The 23,920-nt window shown below is 44.7% G+C and overlaps 1 protein-coding gene across 2 annotated transcripts in view; it reads right to left on the minus strand.

The window, feature by feature from the left end:
• Nucleotides 1-23,920, minus strand: part of LOC124788077 (phospholipid phosphatase 1-like) — a 781,858-nt gene that overhangs the window by 302,301 nt on the left and 455,637 nt on the right. The window contains exons 1-2 of one of the 2 annotated variants that reach the window (XM_047255169.1): nucleotides 22,070-22,192; nucleotides 1,628-1,742 (exon numbers count right to left, since the gene is read on the minus strand). In XM_047255169.1, the coding sequence (XP_047111125.1) occupies nucleotides 1,628-1,742; nucleotides 22,070-22,171 (217 nt within the window). In that variant the 5' untranslated portion in view covers nucleotides 22,172-22,192. Of the gene's footprint in view, nucleotides 1-1,627; nucleotides 1,743-22,069; nucleotides 22,193-23,920 lie in introns of those variants that run through there. The other variant, XM_047255170.1, reaches the window with a different exon arrangement.

A 23,920-nucleotide genomic window follows, 5' to 3' on the forward strand; every position in this document is an offset into this window, starting at 1 on the left:
AAATCGCTGTTGTACACACCACTGTTGTCACGGTTTACCATCTAGTTCCATCGAAAGGCGATAGTGGGGCACCGAAGGTTGGAATTATCAATGCCTTTATCAAAAATCATTTGATACGAATGTCATGCAAATATTTAAAATTGCATAGTAACAAGATAAAATCTCATCCGCTGTTGCATCTCGCATCCAATCAGACACATAACAGATGTACGCAACACTGTCATTGTGCGTCACTGTCTGCGATAATGTTTCATCTCGTAGCAATATTTCTGTAATCAGGAAAACTAGTAATAATAATACATAATTACTAACCTAATCTATGTTGACTAATTTGTGTTGTGAAGTCAGGATACGGAACGGTATCACGAAATATGTTAACGCGTGCGTCATTTTCTCTGCGGCTGCCGTTGTCAAGCCTGCAACACGCTTATCTGGGAACGCCCGCTACAGCAGCGCTTCATTGTTTGTTTGTGTACCTTCATAATTGTGTCATGAATGAGTTACGATAAACGGTCATTACATGCGACTTAATATTTCACATATCGTCTGCTACTCGTGCTGTAAATACCACATACGAGCCGTTACAGGATTTAAGGTTTTCCCTGTTAGTAGAATGTACCTGCATTACTATTATAACAAAGAAGTACGTGAAATATAAAAGAAATATAACATAACCAACAAAATTTTTCCTTCTGTTTGTTCAAATGGTTCAAATGGCTCTGAGCACTATGGGACTTAACTTCTGAGGTCATCAGTCCCCTAGAACTTAGAACTACTTAAACCTAACCAACCTATGGACATCACACACATCCATGCCCGAGGCAGGATTCGAACCTGCTACTGGAGCGGTCGCGCGGCTGCAGACTGTAGCACCTAGAACTGCTCGGCCACACCGGCACGCGTTTTATTATGTTTTCCGTCCTCATTTCGGCACTTCACATGTATTTTTCAGTTGACATACACAAAAATTGCCATTTTTGGACTTGTGTCGCTTTTCTTGCTGCGGTGCGATATACACAGCTGGTGCGTCATAATCTCCACAGTGACATCGCGATATAGTTGCATTATGGGTTTAAAACAGATGCATACAGTTATTAAATTATTGATAAACTTCAACTAAAGCTATTCAGGAAGCACGAGACACGGATGGATCACAGAAGTGCAGAACAGTTGCTTTTACGTCATTTCGTACGTATGGCACTGCACACGACGTTATCACAGCTAGCAGCTTACTTGGCAGTAGATGTTGTGCGTCGTAATTATAAACAGCGGTATGCGATAATGTCCAAACACTTTTCATAAAGCCAACGTAACATCTTTTCCATGACATCTGACTGCATTTCCTCGTCTTTTAAACGAATAGTAAACAATTCGGTAAGAAACATTACGAGATATATCGACAGCTCGAAGGAACATCCGTAATAGAACAGTGTTTACTATTACGCACTTGAAATGACCGTAGGCAAAACGATAGATGTAAGGGACGAAAAAAAAAAAATCTTACGGGGATGACAGCAGAAATGCGGACGTCAAGTCTTGTAAACAATATGCTGCCGGAACCCGGTGGCACGTCCACACGCACCGGTAGCGGAAATCGCGCGACAGGCTGCGCCGCAGCGGTACTCACCGACGGCGAAGATGGAGAAGTCGAGCATGTACTTCCAGGCGGGTCTACGCGCGGCCATGCGTGCGCTGTCGCCGGCTGCGGCGGACTCGAGCGAGCGGCGGCTGCTGCACCGGCCCTGCGGACACAAGCGCGCGTCACTCACTGCGCGTGCGCGGACCGCCGCTGGCTGCGCCGCCCCCTCCGCTAGCGCCCTCCGCCCCCAGTGGCTGCCGCCGCCACAGGCCGCGCCGCCTCCGACGCCGCTGCGTGGCCATCACTGGCACTCGTCCACAGATACCCCAAGTTCGGATGAAAGCTATTCGTACGACGGAAGCAGTGTAAAATGAAATTACCGTATGGCGTATTTGGGGTTGTCTGACCGCCTGGTGCAGGCCTTTGATACTTGGGCGTAGAATAGAAGCAGTGAAGAATACGATACGATGTCTCAGCTCTGACCAGTGACCTGCTCGTATAGCGAAACGCGCAGCGCGCTAGCTTGCGAGACAAGGAGGTGGGTCTGACCGACATCGAATCATCCGTGCGGTGGATTAGCTATCGTTGGTTGGTACACAGGCCAACCCGTGTATGATGCTGGACTAGTACCTAAAAATCCACCTAAGAGAATACGACACACAAACAGTTAAAATGCGCCGTTTGCATGAGTGCCACTCTAATTGTGGTGTGCGTACTGTAAGACCTTCGGTACACACACCATCAGATTATTTGACTTGTCGCTCTAACGAAGTAGGCGAGTGTCAGAAATATGTCGTGGTCTTATCGTGGCGTGTTCATCTTCTGCCGTTAGGTCAGACGATAGAAATGCCACTTGTACGCTTAGAGTAGCAGATTGACAATGACCAACTTTAAACAGAACTTGATTAATTTTCACACACATTTATTAAAATAATAAAAAGCATAGACATTACGTAACTTGACTCTGGATGCTGTTTACAACTGACAATCTGAAGTTCCTTTGGTCTTGGTACGTTAATCTTATTCTCACATATCTCTGATACTTGACAAAGTGTCTATTCATTTATCTTCATGGCTATGTACAGGAATATGGTAATCTTATTAGGCGCAGACTGAAACTTGACTATAGACTGGTACAGACAAATGTAGAACTAGTACAGACTGGTGCAGACTGACTAATTGGAGGTCTGTACACTCGTTATAATGCCTCGCGCGTTCAGGTATCACTGCGCGAGTGTGATCCGCGAGGAGAAAAGGTTCTACGTTAGCAGCGATTTCACTGACTGCGTTACATATTAATACGCGGATCGGCGGAAGCAGAATTTGGTCCCTCTCTAAGGCAGCGCCATCTCGTAGTGCGGAATCGGACGAGCGCTGCGCCAGCGCTGTTGTGCTTAGCGGAGCGCGCTCTAGTGGGAAAGTTGTGTACGCGCTGACTACGCGGAACTATGTACACAACACTAATCATTTTCTTCTCGCGAAGGTGAGTGGCATCGAAACGTCGCGGAATACTAAGGCAGCCACTCCGATGGAAATCTGAGAAAATTTTATCAGCAGTACTGTCGGGAAGGTTTACATTCACTCAGAACGAAGTACACGAGCCACAGACAGATGCACATGAATCTTCCCTGCCCCCTCCCCCCCCCCCCCCACTTCTCCAGACCCCCGCATCCCCCACCCCCAATCCATTGGCCTCAGAAAGAGCATCCGGCGACAAACTTAATAATAAAATGAAATTTACCAAATCGTGAAGAGACGGACCCCATACAGGACGAGATGAACGTTAGGGAAAAGAAAAAAACCTCAGGTTTGACCAATGACACCTGTCCTACACAGTGAATAGCCAAAGAAACTGGTGCACGTGCCTAATATAGTGTAGGGCCTCCGCGAGCACACAGATGTGCTGCAACACGACGTGGCATGGACTCAATGTCTGAACTAGTGCTGGAGGGAACTGAATGGGTCAAATGGCTCTGAGCACTATGGGACTTAACTTCTAAGGTCATCAGTCCCCTAGAACTTAGAACTACTTAAACCTAACTAACTTAAGGACATCACACACATCCATGCCTGAGGCAGGATTCGAACCTGCGACCGTAGCGGTAGCGCGGTTCCAGACTGTAGTGCCTAGAACCGCTCGGCCTCCCCGGCCGGCGAGTGAATTGACATCATGAAGCCTGCAGGGCTGTCCATAAATCCGAAAGAGTACGAGAGGTTTGGAGATGGCTTCTGAACAGCTTGTTGCAAGGCATCCCAGATATGCTCAATAATGTTTATGTCTGGGGAGTTTGCTGGCCAGCGAAAGTGTCTAAACTCAGAAGAGTGTACCTAGGGCCAGTCTGTAGGAATTCTGAACGTGTTAGATATCGCACTGTCTGGCTGGAATTGCCCAAATCCGTCGGAATGCACAATGGACATGAATGGATGCAGATGATAAGACAGGATTATTACGTACGTGTCACCTGTCAGAGTCGTAATTAGACCGTCAGGGGTCCCTTATCACTCTAACCGCACACCTCCCACACCATTACAGAGCTTCCACCGGCTTTAACAGTCCCCTGCTGACATGCAGGGTCCATGGATTCATGAGGTTGTGCTTACCCGTACGAGTCCATCCACTCGATATAATATAAAACGAGACTCGTCCGACCTCGCAACATGTTTCCAGTCATCAGCAGTCCAGTGTCGGTGTTGACGGACCCAAGCGAGCCGTAATGCTTTGTGTCGTGTAGTCTTCAAGTGTTCGCGTGTGGGCGGGTGCAGCAATTTGTGGAAGTGTTGCACTTCTGTCACGTTCAAGGATTCTCTTCAGTCTTCGTTGGTCCCGTTCTTGTAGGATCTTTTTCCGGCCGCAGCGATGTCGGAGATTTGATGTTTCACCGGATTCCTGATATACATGGTACACTCGTGAAATGGTCGTACGGGAAAATCTCCACTTCATCGCTACCTCGGAGATGCTGTGTCCCATCGCTCGTGAGCCGTCTATAACACAACGTTCAGCCACACTTATATCTTGATAACCTGCCATTGTAGCAGCAGTAACCGATCTAACAATTGCGCCAGATATTTGTTGCCTTATATTTGCGTTGCCGACCGTAGCACCGTATTCTGCCAGTTTACATATCTCTGTATTTGAATACGCATGCCTATACCAGTTTCTTTGACGCTTCAGCGTATATTACTTCTCAAGTCAACATCCGTCGCTCTCAACACATACTATTCGTATGTGCCGCCCGGCGTCTTCTTTATAGCGTCACCTATTCCAGTTTGTAAACATTTCTATGACTTTTACGTTGGCTACACCAACACTTCAATAATCGTACAGCTTGTCTTTGAGTCTGTTCTAACTATTCCACTGACACTATTTGGTAAGGGCTCCTTATTGACGAACGCTACTCGAAAAATAGGTCGAACTAGGTTTTGTAAGCGACTTTTTATGTCTGTGGCTTATAATTTCTAGAAGACGCACGTAGGAGAAAGGTGCATAACACATGAAGTGTAATACAGGGCAGTAAACAGTTCCGATACTACTTCTAGACTGCTTTAAACACAAAAAAGTGATTGTTAAGGCAGAGGTAGAACAGTACGGTGTTTTGACGCCATTCGAGAACACACACACACACACACACACACACACACACACACACACACACACACACACAGAGAGAGAGAGAGAGAGAGAGAGAGAGAGAGAGCGTGTCCCCGAAATGTTGTGACGAACTTGAGGATTGTAGAGGGCGTACTAACGGGCAAATCGAGGATAACTTTGTCCATCGACGCTACAGGGTGTCGAAGCCACTGGCGCCAGCGCCTTCCATTAGGCTACCCCTTCGACAGCAAACGTGACTTGTGCGCTGACGGACCATGGCTGGAACGTCTCACGACAATGTTAGTTACGCAGTAATTGTGAATGACTTCCACGATCGCCAGTGGAGATGACAGGGCTGGTTGCTGCGTAGCAAGGTCTCGTCTCCCATGAATGCGATGCTCTGTTGTCTCGGTGGATGACAGTTACGAACACGAGTTTCTATTCACAGTTTATTTTTCTTCTGGAACACTCTAAAATCGCCATTGTTTTTCCCTATACAGGAGAAAAATAAAATGTATATGGAAACCAGTGCGTCAAACCGTCATCGACCGAGGCAAAATACCATCGCATTCATAGGAGACAAGACCTTCTACACAGTAGCTAGCTCCATCTTCGCCTCTGGCGATCATCGCAATCACTCGTGACCACTGAACCACAAACAACGTTGCGCCTAGCGAGAGGCCGCCGGCCGGTGTGGCCGTGCGGTTCTAGGCGCTTCAGACTGGAACCGCGTGGCCGTTACGGTCGGAGGTTCGAATCCTGCCTCGGGCATGGATGTGTGTGATGTCCTTAGGTTAGTTAGGTTTAAGTAGTTCTAAGTTCTAGGGGACTGATGACCACAGATATTGAGTCCCGTAGTGCTGAGAGCCATTTGAACCAAGTGACAGGCCTCAGCGGCTGTAACTTCGTCGCACTGTAGCGTTGTTGATGACGTTTCCGGACGCGGGTTCCTGTCCTTGATTTGTTTCTCAAGACATCCCCTACAATCCCTAGAAGTTTGTCGCAACATTTCTGGGACACCCTGTACACAGGGTTTTCTAAAACTTCCCTTACAAACTTCCAGGTCTTATAGAAAGGACTGAGTAGATAACATTTTGAACTGGAACCCATATCCGGTTATCAGAACCTATTAATGTCACTAAAGGTTTGCGACAAGGTTGCAGTATGTCACCCATCTTGTTCAATTGATATGCAGAAGTGGATCTCCGAAATTGGAAGAGCAGCTGCAGAGGAATGGGAATAACTGTCAACGATATAGAGATGTTTTCCATTAAGTTTTGCTGACAATCAAGCTATTATAGCACAAGATGATACGACGATTATATCAGGAACACAACATATGGGTAGTACAAATGAGTCCATCAAAAAGAGAGTATCTGGTGGTGAATAGTGATGTTAATTTGAAGTACACATCAGTGACAAAGCAGTTATGAGACAGGTAGAGAAATTTAAATATCTCGGGGCACATATTGATAAAAATGGATTGGGCCATACAGAAGTAAAATATAGAATACAGCAAAGCAGAATAGTGTTAGGGTGTATGCATTCTTTTTCGTGGGATAAGAGTATTTCTAACAACAATAAGAAAAGATTAGGTACGATAATGGTTGAATCAGTGCTATGCTATGGATCAGAACAATGGATCTTAAATGCGGATCTTAAAAGAAGACTAACAGCTGTGGAAATGGATCATTTGCGTAGGAGTGTCAGAATATCAAGAATCGAAAGGAAAACTAATGATGAAGTAAGACCTAGAATGAAGACATAAATACATTGATAGATAGAACTGAAAGAAAATTACACTACTGACCATTAAAATTGCTACACCAAGAAGAAATGCAGATGATAAACGGGTATTCATTGGACAAATATGTTATACTAGAACTGACATGTGATTACATTTTCACGCAGTTTGGGTGCATAGATCCTGAGAAATCAGTACCCAGAACAATCACCTCTGGCCGTAATAACGGCCTTGATACGCCTGGGCACTGAGACAAACAGAGCTTGGACGGTGTGTACAGGTACAGCTGCCCATGCAGCTTCAACACTATACCACAGTTCATCAAGAGTAGTGACTGGCGTATTGTGACGAGCCAGTTGCTCGGCCACCATTGACCAGACTTTTCAATTGGTGAGAGATCTGGAGAATATGCTGGCCAGGGCAGCAGTCGAACGTCTTCTGTATCCAGAAAGGCCCGTACAGGACCTTCAACATGCGGTCGTGCATTATCCTGCTGAAATGTAGGGTTTTGCAGGGATAGAATGAAGGGGAGAGCCGCGGGTCGTAACACGTCTGAAATGTAACGCCCACTGTTCAAAGTGCCGTCAATGCGAACAAGAGGTGACCGAGACGTGTAACCAATGGCACCCCATACCATCACGCCGGGTGATACGCCAGTATGGCGATGACGAATACACGCTTATAATCTGCGTTCACCGCGATGTCGCCAAACACGGATGCGACCATCATGATGCTGTAAGCAGATCCTGGATTCATCCGAAAAAATGACGTTTTGCCATTCGTGCACCCAGATTCGTCGTTGAGTACACTATCGCAGGGGCTCCTGTCTGTGATGCAGCGTCAAGGGTAACCGCAGACATGGTCTCCGACCTAAAAGTCCATGCTGCTGCAAACGTCGTCGAACTGTTCGTGCAGATGGTTGTTGTCTTGCAAACGTTCCCATCTGTTGACTCAGGGATCGAGACGTGGCTGCACGATCCGTTACAGCCATGTGGATAAGATGCCTGTCATCTCGACTGCTAGTGATACGAGGCCGTTGGGATCCAGCACGACGTTCCGTATTACCCTCCTGAACCCACCGATTCCATATTCTGCTAACAGTCATTGGATCTCGACCAACGCGAGCAGCAATGTCGCTATACAATAAACCGCAATCGCGATAGGCTACAGTCCGACTTTTGTCAAAGTCTGAAACGCGATGGTACGCATTTCTCGTCCTTACACGAGGCACCACATACGTTTCACCAGGCAACACCGGTCAGCTACTGTTTGTGTATGAGAAATCGGTTGGAAACTTTCCTCATATCAGCACGTTGTAGGCGTCGCCACCGGCGCCAAACTTGTGTGAATGCTCTGAAAAGCTAATCATTTGCATATCACAGCATCTTGTTCCTGTCGGTTAAATTTCGCCTCTGTTGCACGTCAACTTCGTGGTGTAGCAATTTTAATGGCCAGTAGTGTATTGAAATGGTACGGGCATATGATGAGATTGCCAGATCATCGATGGCCAAAGAAGGTTTATGAATGTAAACCACCCGGCAGAGGTAAGCGCGGAAGACCACGACGTTCTTGGACAGAGCACACAAATGCAGTAATGGAACATCGCAGCATCGACAAGGAAGATGCGCTGGATAAACAGGCTTGGTGGAGGATAACAGGAATACAATAAGATGTTGTTATTAATTAATCTTTGTATTGATCAATCCTGTTATAATAATAATAATAATAATAATAATAAATCCATATCCGGAAACGTACCGCTTCCGTGCTACAACGATCTGAAAACAGGTTAGTAATTTACTGGGTGTGCCCCAGTACATCAGTCGTTTTACAGTTACGCACATTGATAAGCAAAGAAACAAAAAGGAAACTTAATCAGTTTTCACACATACTGTAGTCTACAGTTTAACTGTTAACATTTTAATCCACTGTAAGTAAGCCTCGATGAGGCAACCACCAATTTCAATGCACATATTATACACTGAAGTGCCAAAGAAACTGGTACAGGCATGCGTGACAGAAGTGCAATCCTTCCGCAAATTGCCGCAGATTTCAATGCTGGGCCATAAACAAGTATCAGCGTGCGAACCTTTCAACGAAACATCATCGATATGGGCTTTCGGAACCGAAGGCCCACTCGTGTACTCTTGATGACTGCGCCATACAAGCTTTACGCCTCGCCTGAGCCCGTCAGCACCGACATTGGACTGTTGATGAATGAAAACATGTAGCCTGGTCGGACGAGTCTCGTTTCAAATTGTGTCGAGCGGATGGACGTTTACAGGTATGAAGACTCCATGGAACCTCCATGTTCAAGCTGGTGGATGCTATGTAATGGTGTGGGGCGTGTGCAGTTGGAGTGATGTGGGACCCCTGATACATCTAGATATGACTCTGACAGGTGACACGTACGTAATCATCCTGTCTGATCACCTGCATTCATTCATGTCCATTGTGCATTCTGACGGACATCGGCAATTCCAGCTAGACAATGCGGCATCCGACACTTCCAGAATTGCTACAGAGTGGCTCCAGGAACTGAGTTGAAACACTTCTGCTGGCCACCAGACTACCCAGAACCTTATTAAGCATGTCTGGGAGACCTTGCAACGTGCTGTTCCGAAGAGATCTCCACCCTCTCGTACTCTTACCGATTTATGGACAGCCCTGCAGGATTCATGGTGTCAGTTCCCTCCACCACTACTTCAGACATTACTAGGGTCCTTACTACGTCATGTTGCGGCACTGCTGCTTGCTCACACGGGTTCTATACAATATTAGGCAGTTGTAATAGTTTCCTTGGCTCTTGAGTGTACCTACGCAATCACACATCGTGCAGTACGGCCTCTTGCAATTCAGATGTATGGTGTTTGCCTGGAGCACCACTGTCACTCCTGTTGAAAGATAAGGTGCCCCTTTCTCGAAGCCGTTGCGTAATTGTAGCGGAGTCGAACGTTGTGGAGAAAGATCTTCATCCAGGCGACGACCAGCTCTTCCATTACTGTTAACTTCGCCATACAGAACGATTATATCGGTGTATTCTGAAAATGTGTACTCAACGATGTCGCTTTAACACCATAGAAATCTGAATGAGGCTTGAACCAGATCAGAGAGGTAGAAAAGGCATCAAATGACATCAGCCGATCCGACGTAAGCACCCCTCCCCCTCTCCCATGACTACCCTGCTGCATACCTACTAGCAAATATATTTCCAAACGGCTGTCGGACATGAGTTCTAATTAAAAATATTGTCCGCTCAGTCCTCCTCTACAAGTCGTAGAAGTTTGTAAGAAGGTTAGAGACCATGTGTAAGGGGCAGTCAAAAGAAAACGAGACAGATCGAAAAAAGTATGCAAACTGTTTATTATTTCAAAAGCAATCGCCATAATTGTTAATACATTTATGCCACTGTGAGACAAGATGGTCAATGCCTTCATGGAAAAATGTTTGCGGTTGCCTCCTATGCACCTTTTCGTTCGAAGCAAATCGACGGCCATGAATTGGAAATCACATTAGGAGAGGTGCGACTATATGGAGGACTACTGTAAGGGCTTCCCAGCGAGACTTCTGCAGTGTAGTCGCAAGAAACCTGGCAATATACATAGGATGACTATATTCTCTCAAACTGTTCCTCTCTGCCCTCTGCGCACTTAGAACCAACTCAAAAATAGTTCTTAGTGTTAAATATAGTCTGTCTAGTATGCATTCTCCTTTTTAAACCTCCATTGTCTCTATACATGGGTATATTCTCTCAACTAATTCTTTTGTTGACACACAAAATTTTTTACATTGCTTATAATAATAATAATAATAATAATTATTATTATTATTATTATGTTGAGACACGACTTTTTAATCAGTTACAAGTGACTTCAAAAAATGTTAAAACACGACATATTATATAAATAGAGTAAGTACAAAGCAAATATTAGATAAATAAATACCGAAAAAATCTGTTACTAATTTTCCGATGGCAAAGCCACAGTACAATGTTCTCGTCTCCATAGCCTAGGTGGCCCTGGTGGGCATGCTCAATGGCGCTCGCTTAGAAGGTAATCGGTTTGATTCTTGAGGTTAGGAAATACTTTCCTTGCCGATGTTTAGCCGGCAAGGTGAGTTGATGAGATGGGGACGTAACGTTTCTGATCACCAGACAGCCTGTTAGTGCGGTGGGATACACCTCAAAAATTCGCCACAGTGTCTGATGGAATGAACGCGTGTGACATTGTTGCTTGTGATCCGTCTGTCGGATAATGGCATTAAGTTAAGTGGTACTCTTGCTCTTAGACGAGAGGAATAGTCTATGTGCCAGCACCGAGTACTATCCTTTTTCACCCATCGCACCAGTATCAACGTTTATGTATTGTTTGAAGACGTATTGGGTTATGTGCCTATAGATAATCATATAATACACTATATGATCAAAACCATCCTGACACCCCCAAAAACATACATTAGGTGCATTGCGCTGCCACCTACTGCCAGGTACTCCGTATCAGCGACTCAGTAGTCATTAGACATTGTGAGGGAGCAGAATGGGACGCTACGCGGAACTCACAGACTTCGAACGTGGTCAGATGATTTGGTGTCACTTGTGTCATACGTCTGTACGCGAGATTTCCACACTCCTAAACATCCCTAGGTCCACTTTTTCCGATGTGATAGTGAAGTGGAAACGTGAAGGGACACATACAGCACAAAAGCGTACAGGCCGACCTCGTCTGTTGACTGACAGAGAACGCCGACAGTTGAAGAGGGTCGTATTGTGTAATAGGCAGACAGCTATCCAAACCATCACACAGAAATACCAAACTGCATCAGGATCCACTGGGGCACTATGAAAGTTAGGTGGGAGGTGGGAAAACGTGGATTTCATGGTCGAGCGGCTGCTCATAAACCATATATCACGCCGGTAAATGCCAAACGACACCTCGATTGGTGTAAGAAGTGTAAACATTGGACGATAGAACAGTGGAGAAACGTTGTGTGGAGTGACGAATCACGGCACACAACACGGCGATCCGATGGCAGGGTGTGGGTATGGCGAATACCTTGGTAAACATCATCTGTGTAGTGCCAACAGCAAAATTCGGAGGCGGTGGTGTTATGGTGTGGCAGCCCGCCCGGCTAGCAGCGCGGTCTAACGCGCTGCTTCCCGAGCGGGAAGGCTTGCCGGTCCCCGGCACGAATCCGCCTGGCGGATTAGTGGCGAGGTCCGGTGGGCCGGTCAGCCTATGATGGTTTTTAACGTGGTTTTCCATCTGCCTCGGCGAATGCGGGCTGGTTTCCCTTATTCCGCCTCAGTTACACTATGTCGGCGATTGCTGCGCAAACACTGTCTCCAGGTACGCATACACCATAATTACCAGTTCAATACACAATACACACAAAGTGGTGTGGTCGAGTTTATCATGGAGGGGCTTGCACCCCTTGTTGTTTTGCGTGGCACTATCACAGCACAGACCTACATTGATGTTTTAAGCACCATCTTGCTTGCCACTGTTGAAGAGCAATTCGGGGATGGCGATTGCATCTTTCAACACGATCGAGCACCCGTTCATAATGCATGGCCTGTGGCGGGGTGGTTACACGACAATAACATCCCCGTAATGGACTGGCCTGCGCAGAGTCCTGACCTAAATCCTATAGAACACCTTTGGGATGCTTTGGAACGCCGACTTCGCGCCAGGCCTCACCGACGGACATCGATACCGTTCCTCTGTGCAGCACTCCGTGAAGAATGGTCTGCCATTCCCCAAGAAACCTTCCAGCATCTGATTGCACGTATGTTTGCGAGAGTGGAAGCTGTCATCAAGGCTGAGAGTGGGCCAACATCATATTGAATTCTAGCATTACTGATGGAGGGCGCCACGAACTTTTAAGTCATTTTCAGCCAGGTGTCCGGATACTTTTGATCACGTAGTGTATATACATTACACTGATTGTGGCCTATATAATTTTATGAGTGTTGTTCTTAGGTGGGATGTCATATTAAATATAGTATTTTTTTATTGTACAGAGAAATTCAGAATTAATGTAGCGATAATAAAAGTTAATAATCATTAATGCATGGCGATACATGGATAAGAATTACGGAAAACGTAAAAAAGAGTTCAGATTTTTTTTCTGCGTAGACGGACAACATCAAGCAAAAATCCATTTCACGCCATACATTCTGAAGCGTATGTGGAGGTAAAGACACAAACGCATTTTTAATTCTGAAATTGTTTCCGGCAGAAACAAGGCCTTTCACACGTCCTCATAACCAAAAATCCATGGGAGATATAGGTAGCCTAGACTAGAACACAGCGTCGTTATGTCCAGTACGACAGACGCGACGGTTTGGACACATTTACTTAAGAGCGAACTTCCATACCCCAATGAGGGGGTTCTCCATTTTGCTGAAAGACGTAATTGGTGGAGTATATATGAAGCTGTGGCATCGGTCTTTGTTCAAGCATGACAAGGAAAATGTTCGTTGAAACACTTAGCTCAATGAAGAAAAATGGAGCGTACATTCCTTGTGCTGACGTGGCACAGAGCGCATTAACTGTCGGCGAGAGTCTCCCACATGTTCAGTTACACACGGAGCCTCTCCCCCATATCATACTGGAGTGTTGCGCCGGTTAACCTTGCCACTTATTTGGAAAGTTACCTCATCGCTAAAAATGAGATGTTCCTCCATGATTTCCAGTATTGCCATAGCATAGTTCGTACGTTTTCTGTTTTCTTGTTTCAATTCCTGTAAAATCTGCGCCAACTTCACATTCACTGTATTTGTACAACGATCGAAATTCTGAACTTTCCTGTGCAGTCTCTGTAATTCCTATGAATCTATCGCTATGCACCAAATAGTTGTAGCTGTTTGGAATTGCTTTATTCATTTTCAGTTGCCTTGTATAACTGAAGAATAAGTACAAATAATAATTCCAATCCCAAAGAAAGCAGGTGTTGACAGATGTGAAAATTACCGAACTATCAGCTTAATAAGTCACAGCTGCAAAATACTAACACGAATTCTTTACAGACGAATGGAAAAACTAGTAGAAGCCAACCTCGGGGAAGATCAGTTTGGATTCCGTAGAAACACTGGAACACGTGAGGCAATACTGACCTTACGACTTATCTTAGAAGAAAGATTAAGGAAAGGCAAACCTACGTTTCTAGCATTTGTAGACTTAGAGAAAGCTTTTGACAATGTTGACTGGAATACTCTCTTTCAAATTCTAAAGGTGGCAGGGGTAAAATACAGGGAGCGAAAGGCTATTTACAATTTGTACAGAAACCAGATGGCAGTTATAAGAGTCGAGGGACATGAAAGGGAAGCAGTGGTTGGGAAGGGAGTAAGACAGGGTTGTAGCCTCTCCCCGATGTTGTTCAATCTGTATATTGAGCAAGCAGTAAAGGAAACAAAAGAAAAATTCGGAGTAGGTATTAAAATCCATGGAGAAGAAATAAAAACTTTGAGGTTTGCCGATGACATTGTAATTCTGTCAGAGACAGCAAAGGACTTGGAAGAGCAGTTGAATGGAATGGACAGTGTCTTGAAAGGAGGATATAAGATGAACGTCAACAAAAGCAAAACAAGGATAATGGAATGTAGTCTAATTAAGTCGGGTGATGCTGAGGGAATTAGATTAGGAAATGAGGCACTTAAAGTAGTTAAGGAGTTTTGCTATTTGGGGAGCAAAATAACTGATGATGGTCGAAGTAGAGAGGATAGAAAATGTAGGCTGGCAATGGCAAGGAAAGCGTTCCTGAAGAAGAGAAATTTGTTAACATCCAGTACAGATTTAAGTGTCAGGAAGTCATTTCTGAAAGTATTCGTATGGAGTGTAGCCATGTATGGAAGTGAAACATGGACGATAAATAGTTTGGACAAGAAGAGAATAGAAGCTTTCGAAATGTGGTGCTATAGAAGAATGCTGAAGATTAGATGGGTAGATCACATAACTAATGAGGAAGTATTGAATAGGATTGGGGAGAAGAGAAGTTTGTGGCACAACTTGACCAGAAGAAGGGATCGGTTGGTAGGACATGTTCTGAGGCATCAAGGGATCACCAATTTAGTATTGGAGGGCAGCGTGGAGGGTAAAAATCGTAGAGGGAGACCAAGAGATGAATACACTAAGCAGATTCAGAAGGATGTAGGATGCAGTAGGTACTGGGAGATGAAAAAGCTTGCACAGAATAGAGTAGCATGGAGAGCTGCATCAAACCAGTCTCAGGACTGAAGACCACAACAACAACAACAAGTACAAAGGAGTATCATAACGAAAATCATAGTTAAATAAAGTAGAAATGACTGAACATAACAGGTCAATCCAATATAAAAACTGAAAGTCTAGATTAATTATCATCATTGACAACACAAACATTACCCCCAACACAAGCTTATCAGAGTCTTTGCCTACACACAGCTACACATCTAAACTAGCAACCAGTTAAGTGACTTGCATCTGAAAATGACAGAAAAATGGTTCAAATGGCTCTGAGCACTATGGGACTTAACATCTGAGGTCATCAGTCCCCTAGAACTTAGAACTACTTAAACCTAACTAACCTAAGGACATCACACACATCCATGACCGAGGCAGGATTCGAACCTGCGACCGTAGCGGTTTCGCGGTTCCAGACTGAAGCGCCTAGAACTGCTCGGCCACTCCGTCCGGCAAAATGAGAAACATTGGAAGTAAAGTACATAAAGCGTAACCAAAAAATAATAACTGCAACTGAACAGTTGTAGTTTCAAATATACGCATTATCCCCCACAAAACGTAAACGTTCCCAGTTTTCATAACATGTTCGAGATATCGAAACGCGAATTGCGACAAAATGAATGTACATAATGGTAATGGTTAACGTAAAATCAGTAAGCCCCAGTTCTTTAAAGAATCGAGCTTCAATGCCTAAAAGAGCTTCAAACTTCTGATTACTTTAAAAATCATTAAATGTGTTAAATATTTGTCATTAAGTATGTGAGCAAGGTTAAGTTCCAAAGCGTTGAAATTATGTGTGGAGTTTATTGGAAGTCACTAAGGGTTCTCATTAAGAAACACTGGATACCGGTAGTCGGGGTAATTTGCGTTCCGTTTCAAGCAAAAACTAGTTTTTCACGCTTCTCAGTGTTTACAACGTCGTATCTCCTGAACTATGTTCCGTACAATGTATATGTGGACACGGTCTGCAAAATGTGTTGCGAGCAGAGTTAGTAATAAAGAAGCAATAAATTGAAACATCATACCTGATGCTGAAGTTTTACTGCATGAACAGAGAAAATGTAAAAGTAAGCGATGAAGCTGGTTTCCTCTGATAATTTTGTGCGAAGTTTTAGCGAAAAAAAGTTTCGCAAAGGTTTGAAATTATGTGTAAAGCTTCTTGGAAGGCGCCAAGTGCTCTCATTTTCAAATGCTGGATGAATATAGAGTAATTTGAGCGTAGTGAGCTATGCGGCCTCACGACATGTACACAATTCCTACCTGTTTTAGTTGTGTTAAGCCTTTAACATAAGTTTATAGCTCTTAAAGAGTAGATTATGACAGCATTTTTAATTTTTCAAATTCGGTCAATAATTATATGAAATGTTAGGAACCAAATTTTTGTTTTGTCCCTGGTGGACGTTATATATTGCAACCTGGCAGTGGAACCGGGTGATCATGACCGAATTAGCTATTTCTTAATACTGATCTTTACGTATTAATTACGTTAACTTGTTTACCAAGCGAGATACAGCAAAAACGAGTTTTCGTTATAAAGTGGAATGGGGTATTTCGTTATAATGATTTGTAAGGTCTGGAAAATATGAGAACAGCATTATGGAAACTACACTCTAAGACAATAAATGACCTAGTAGATAGTGTCGGAAGTCCCATGCGGCTTTTCGCGGATGATGCTGTAGTATACAGAGAAGTTGCAGCATTAGAAAATTGTAGCGAAATGCAGGAAGATCTGCAGCGGATAGGCACTTGGTGCAGGGAGTGGCAACTGACCCTTAACATAGACAAATGTAATGTATTGCGAATACATAGAAAGAAGGATCCTTTATTGTATGATTATATGATAGCGAAACAAACACTGGTAGCAGTTACTTCTGTAAAATATCTGGGAGTATGCGTGCGGAACGATTTGAAGTGGAATGATCATATAAAATTAATTGTTGGTAAGGCGGGTACCAGGTTGAGATTCATTGGGAGAGTCCTTAGAAAATGTAGTCCATCAACAAAGGAGGTGGCTTACAAAACACTCGTTCGACCTATACTTGAGTATTGCTCATCAGTGTGGGATCCGTACCAGATCGGGTTGACGGAGGAGATAGAGAAGATCCAAAGAAGAGCGGCGCGTTTCGTCACAGGGTTATTTGGTAACCGTGATAGCGTTACGGAGATGTTTAACAAACTCAAGTGGCAGATTCTGCAAGAGAGGCGCTCTGCATCGCGGTGTAGCTCGCTCGCCAGGTTTCGAGAGGGTGCGTTTCTGGATGAGGTATCGAATATATTGCTTCCCCCTACTTATACCTCCCGAGGAGATCACGAATGTAAAATTAGAGAGATTAGAGCGCGCACGGAGGCTTTCAGACAGTCGTTCTTCCCGCGAACCATACGCGACTGGAACAGGAAAGGGAGGTAATGACAGTGGCACGTAAAGTGCCCTCCGCCACACACCGTTGGGTGGCTTGCGGAGTATAAATGTAGATGTAGATGTAAACGACGCACAACGAAGGAATTATCCTAATGGGACTGCAATCGGTAGACGTGATGTACATGTACAGAAAAACAAATTATAATTTCAGAAAAATTGGATGATTTATTCTAGAGAAAGAGCTTAACAAACTGAGCGAGTGAATAGCGCGTTGGACCACCTCTGCCCCTTATGAAAGAAGTTATTCGGCTTGGCATTGATTGGTAGAGTTGTTGGATGTCATAAGGGATATCGTGCCAAATTCTGTCCAACTGGAGCGTCAGATCGCCAAAATCCCGAGATAGTTGGAGGGCCCTGTCCATAATGCTCCAAATGTTCTCCACTGGAGAGAGAGGTGACGACCTTGCCGACTAAGATAGGATTTGGCAAGCAAGAAGAAACACACGCCATGTGCGGACGGGCATTATCTTGCTGAAATGTAAGCCCATGATAGCTTACCATGAAGGGCAACAGAACTGTGCGTAGAATATAGTTCTGCTGTAAGGGTGTCGCGGATGACAACCAAAAGCATCCTGATATGAAAAGAAATTGCCCCCCACATCATCACTCCTGATTATCGGGCCGAAAAGCGGCCGACAGTCAGTGTGGTATCCGAACGCTGTCCGGGACGTCTCCAAACATGTCTTCGGGCTAGAATCTCATCGGCTGGAGTAAAATTGTCTTCAGTAATGAGTCCCGCTTCGAACTGAGCCCCGATGACGTGTTTGGAGATGTCCTGGACAGCGGTGGGAATACGTACCTGACTGTCGCCAGCCTTGCGCTCCGACAGCCAGGAGTGATGGTCTGGGGTGACATTTAATTTCATAGAAGGACCCCGCTGGTTGTCATCTGCGGCACACTTACGGCACAGCGGTACGCCGATGATATTCTATGCAGCGTTTTGTTGGCCTTCGCTGCAAGTCATCCTGGTCTGACATTTTAGCAAGATAATGCTAGTTCACACACGGCAAGAGTTTCTACTTCGTGTCTTCTTGCTTGCCAAACCGTATCTCTCCCGAAATGAGAACGTTTGGTGCATTTTGGGCAGGACCCTCCAACCGCTCAGGATTTTTGCAGATCTAACGTGTCAATTGAACAGAATTCTGGACGTTACGCCTCAGGAGGACATTCAACAACTCTAACATTCAATGCCAAGGCGAATAACAGCTTGCATAAGGGCCTGAGGTGGAACAAAACGTTATTGGCTTGCTCAATGTGTGAAGCTCCTTATCTTGGATAAATCATCCAATTTTTCTGAAACTGAAACCATTTGTTTCTATGTACATTTACATCACATACACTAGCCGCTGTGATCGAGCGGTTCTAGGCGCTTCAGTCCGGAACCACGGGGCTGCTATGGTCGCAGGTTTGAATCCTGTCTCGAGCAGGGATGTGTGTGATGTCGTTAGGTTAGTTAGGTTTAAGTAGTTCTAGGTATAGGGGACTGATGACCTCAGATGTTAAGTCCCATAGTGCTTACAGCCATTTGAACCATTTTAGAACATGACATACATATCATCTTCCGATTTTTCTTTCCATTCAGGTATTTCTTTCGTGGTGCGCTTTTTTTTCCCCAGAGTGTCTTGCAGACAAACATCGTCGAGAAAGGATGGAAGTCTGCTGCTACGTCAGCGAGTGGTGGACAACATATGAGCTAAGCAGGGAATTCTACGAAGACTCCTTAAGCTAAGTCACAGATGATTCTTACAGCTTTACGTAACTCAAAACAGGTGGCAGAAGGAAACAATAGTCAGCCGCAGACGGAAGTGTTACGTCTCTCAAAATTTAATTGATTGCATAAAATAAAGTCAACATAACATTTCTATTTTTTTTGGATATTCTATTAATGTCTAGTATCTCAAGATATAAAAATTGTATCTCGAAAAATTTTGTGAATCATTTTTCTTTCGACGAAGAATTACAATTTAAAGTGCCCTTCTGAAATCTAAACGGAACAGTCAAAGTGACAGAAAAGAGGAGAATCAGCATATGGTTTCATTTTGTGTAGTTTCCACTGTCGCAGCGCGTTCTGTATCACTGCAAGGTAATTTTCGATTCTGGAAACAGGAGACGATCGTTTTCCTCCATGTGTGCTAGTGTTTACATGTTTCCCGTCTATTATGGACACAGATTTCGTTCTCCTGCAGGTAAACATGTCGAGAAGGCATTGCTTGGCTGGTGCTCGCTTTAAATACCGTGCGTGATGCAGTCGTTCCACGGGGGAACTGGGGTGAGCGGAAGTAGGACGGGTCGCTAATGAGACACAGCTGGCTGGTCCACCCAGTTCTCCGCCCTTCCGGCCGGCGAGAACCCAACGTGCCGGCATAACGTGATTACCACCTCATTCGCTTCTGTCGCTCAGCGTCGGAGGCAGATGTAGATATTACCGTAAGTGTCTAGGAGACTTCCGTAATACAGCGCTGATGTGGCCTTCTTACGATAATTTAATTCGAGCCGCAGAGGCCTTATGGACTTTTGAGCTGACTGTTATTTCTCCGCAAGCGCAAATTTTTATGTCCAGAATATGAAATATTCTTACTGCTTGTTGATCGAGGATTCGAACTAGGTTCTTGCCTTTCAGGATCAATGCTCTCACTAGCTCAACTACCCGAGAAAATCTTAAGATATGACACATTTTTTCCGTATGCCATTATCTCTCTTCCACTTTCAAACTCCACAGAGGGTCTACATCATATTTCCTTGATAAACGATGTTCAGAAGGCCATATGAAGGTTCTATAAAGGTTGAAGCAGAACATCAGCCGGCCGGGGTGGCCGAGCGGTTCTAGGCGCTACAGTCTGGAACCGCGCGACCGCTACGGTCGCAGGTTCGGATACTGCCTCGGGCATGGATGTGTGTGATGTCCTTAGGTTAGTTAGGTTTAAGTAGTTCTAAGTTCTAGGGGACTGATGACCTCAGACGTTAAGTAAATGAGTAAATAATATTTTGAACAGGAACCAGTGACCGGAAATTTACCGTTCTCGTTCTACGACGGTTTCAGGTCAGATGTTTCACTCATTCGCTCCTGCTTGAGAAATTTAATTAGTCCTGACGCAGTACAGTTACTTTGTATTGGGTAAAAATTTGGAAGGAAACATAACGATACATCCATTATCACTTAAGCACATTTGTCTGTATTAACACTTAAACATTACGTGTGTATATAATTCCAAACAAAAAAGAACCGCCGGCCGGTGTGGCCGTGCGGATCTAGACGCTACAGTCTGGAGCCGGGCGACTGCTACGGTCGCAGGTTCGAATCCTGCCTCGGGCATGGATGTGTGTGATGTCCTTAGGTTAGTTAGGTTTAATTAGTTCTAAGTTCTAGGCGACTGATGACCTCAGAAGTTAAGTCGCATAGTGCTCAGAGCCATTTGAACCATTTGAAAAAAGAACCCAGCATACTGTACCTTCAGAAAAGTGTTGATGCGTTATAACAGCGGCTCAATGTGGCGATCAGCAACGTTGTTACAGACATTGTACCTATGAAGCATGTTACGGTACACAGTCTCCATCCGACCTGCTGTCATTTCAATTTCTTGTGCAGCGACCAGAACTCGTTCTAGCAGATCTTCCTCAGTTTCTCCAGGAGTCTCGTAAATTAAGCTTTGCGTACGTTAAGTGGCAACAGGTGATCGTTTGACGTAGTACACGCCATCCAGTCTACCCTATTGTACACCAGTGCAAGCAACTCAAGACTTTTATCTTTCCCTCAACAGACGTGGACGCGTTACACATCCGAACAGAAACCGCCATAGAACGGAAATGGTACGTTTCCAGACATGGGTTCCTATTCGAAATATTATGTACTCCTATCCCTCTACAAGTCCTAGAAGTCTGTAACGGGAATTTCTGAACACCGTATATAAGACACACAAATCAGAAGAAAATAAATTCCAAATGGGGAAATCTACCCTTACTTAAGTTAGGTAAATTTTCACCAAGATAAAACAGGGCAAGGGCATCAGAACACGAGCAGCAGACATGGATTAAATATTTGCCCGTCAGGTTCCTTCTTAAAAAATGTAATGAAGTAATTGACACACACACACACACACACACACACACACACACACACATGTACGTGCAATGTCAGTGTGATACCGTCTCTACACATCGATAAAGAACTAAAGAGACGTCCAGGAGCACGACTAGCTGTTAAACCAAGTAATACTTCCCAATCAGCACACTGTACACCAATTTCCTGACACAATTTTTTTTATCTTGCCAAGTAATTCTTCTTCTTCCTCGTTCTCATTCACGTAATATTACACTGCTCATACGTACACTACAGAGGTCACAAGTCGCAGACATACATTTCACATTTCATGGAGACGCACAGGAATAAGACAAAGGCGAACCATTTCGACTAGCGACTTTCTTAAGACAGCAAGGCAGAATATATACGTTGTAGCAAAGATACGTTGTAGTACACGACTTACGCAACACTCACAACTACATAGTATTTTGAATTACTAACGATACAAGTTGTTGCGAGGCCACAGACAACACTGTGGAACAAGCGGTGGAGACACCGCTGACGGCACAGAGGGCGATGGCGACCCCGACGATGTACCGGCATTTCATGGTAGTTACGATTAGAAAGTTTCTCCATTGTGTAAAACTTCGCCACCGTCTGTTTCCCAGGAGATTCTACATCGGTGAGTGCCCGGTTGTTGCGTCTGTAGAATACTGGGTGCAGCGCAGGTGCGGGTTGTACACCGGTAACAATTATGTGACACGCACGTTTATAAGATGCTAAGAATCGCTGAACAATTCTTCTGGTCAACGAGACTTCCAGGAGTCCTCAAGCGTCAGGTCTCAGCAAAACGTGTTCTCTCTCTTGTGTCGCACTTTCCTGGGATTCGGCCGGGAACGCTGAAAGAAAAATGGGGGCTTCGTAAGTAATATAAATCGTTTCTCCGCGCTGCAACAGATAGTGGGAAACGTCACCACAGTACATCATCAGTGTGTCGAATTAAAGTTCGTAACACTCGCGCCAACAAGGAAATTTCGCTGTTAACTGCGAATGTTAGGTAAAGTTGAGTAACTTCTCAAGCCAGCAGCAAGTCTCCCATGAGGTACGTCACGGGTTGTAAGTTGGATAGTCTGCTTCCAAGGAGCTCAATTACACTTCAAGTGCCAGGAATCACGAGACAGCTGAGGGAAATAATCTAATAGCGCTACCGTGGTGTGAAACCTGTGTCCACTGTAGAGCCACATTATTATGAAAAGATACTACGGTAGCCAGGAGCAGAAGAATTCCTGCGTGGGGTGAGGTGGGGAGCGAGAAGCCAGTCATTCATCCAGCTGCCTCCCTCCTCGCGGCTCCGCATGGTGTGTGTCAATGACAGTCAGAAAAATACCACCCTAGTAGCAGCCTTCATTTCCAGGCTTGTTGTGGTTCTTTGTTCGCCATTTATGGATTCTCAGTTTCTTTTATTTGTTATGTGCTCCTCAAATGAAATGTACATGCATACATCAGATGAATAATGGAAGAAAGAAACAGACGAGGAAAACTAACGATAACTTAGTATAATGGAACGTGGACACTGACGAAAAAACGCATTTTAGTAACTGCGTACAAATTGCTAGAATTAAAAAATTATTAATACATCTGTTTCTGATACCGTCTACACAGCGAACAATGAGAAAAAACATTATTAGCACCAGCTTAATTCGGTGGTCGTCCACTTTTGGAGCGCAATACAGCAGCGATTCTGCATGGCACGTATTCGACAGGCAATTGGCTGGTTTCCGGAGGTACAGGGACTGAACAAAAACATGGAAACACCATGAGAAATACATGCTTGAACATAAATGGCGATGCTAGGCAGACTGCAAGTTGTGTTGCTGTATTTGACTAAAAACAGCGCCTGTGAAATGTCCTCAATACGCTGCTAGTGTCAGAGGTAGACCTAACAGTATTCTGTGTAGTTGTGAGTGCAGTATATCGGAGCAAAATGACTCAGAAGATGTGCAAATTATTCGTGCTCTTATGGGGCATGCTCCCGTTGTCTAGGGGTAGCGTCTTTACTTAGTAATCAAATGACCTCGGTCCCGGGTTTGAACCCCGCCACTGTTTAAATTTGGAATAAAAATCATCAGCAATGCTGGCCTAAAACTTCTCGCATAACAAGTCACCCTCTTTCTGCCAACGCCCTTGTCAAAGAGGGCGGAGGAGCCAGCAGAGCTTCAGGGCACCCTGTTGCCCTTTGGATGGAAAACTGTCCCTTAAGGCGGAAGAATCAGCAATGATCAACGGCACAAGAATGCAAAACCAATAGAAACTACGGCATTAACGACACATTATGTGTACCCATAGGACATG

The sequence above is a fragment of the Schistocerca piceifrons genome, chromosome 3, assembly GCF_021461385.2.
Source record: "Schistocerca piceifrons isolate TAMUIC-IGC-003096 chromosome 3, iqSchPice1.1, whole genome shotgun sequence".
In the NCBI taxonomy this organism is placed as follows: domain Eukaryota; kingdom Metazoa; phylum Arthropoda; class Insecta; order Orthoptera; family Acrididae; genus Schistocerca; species Schistocerca piceifrons.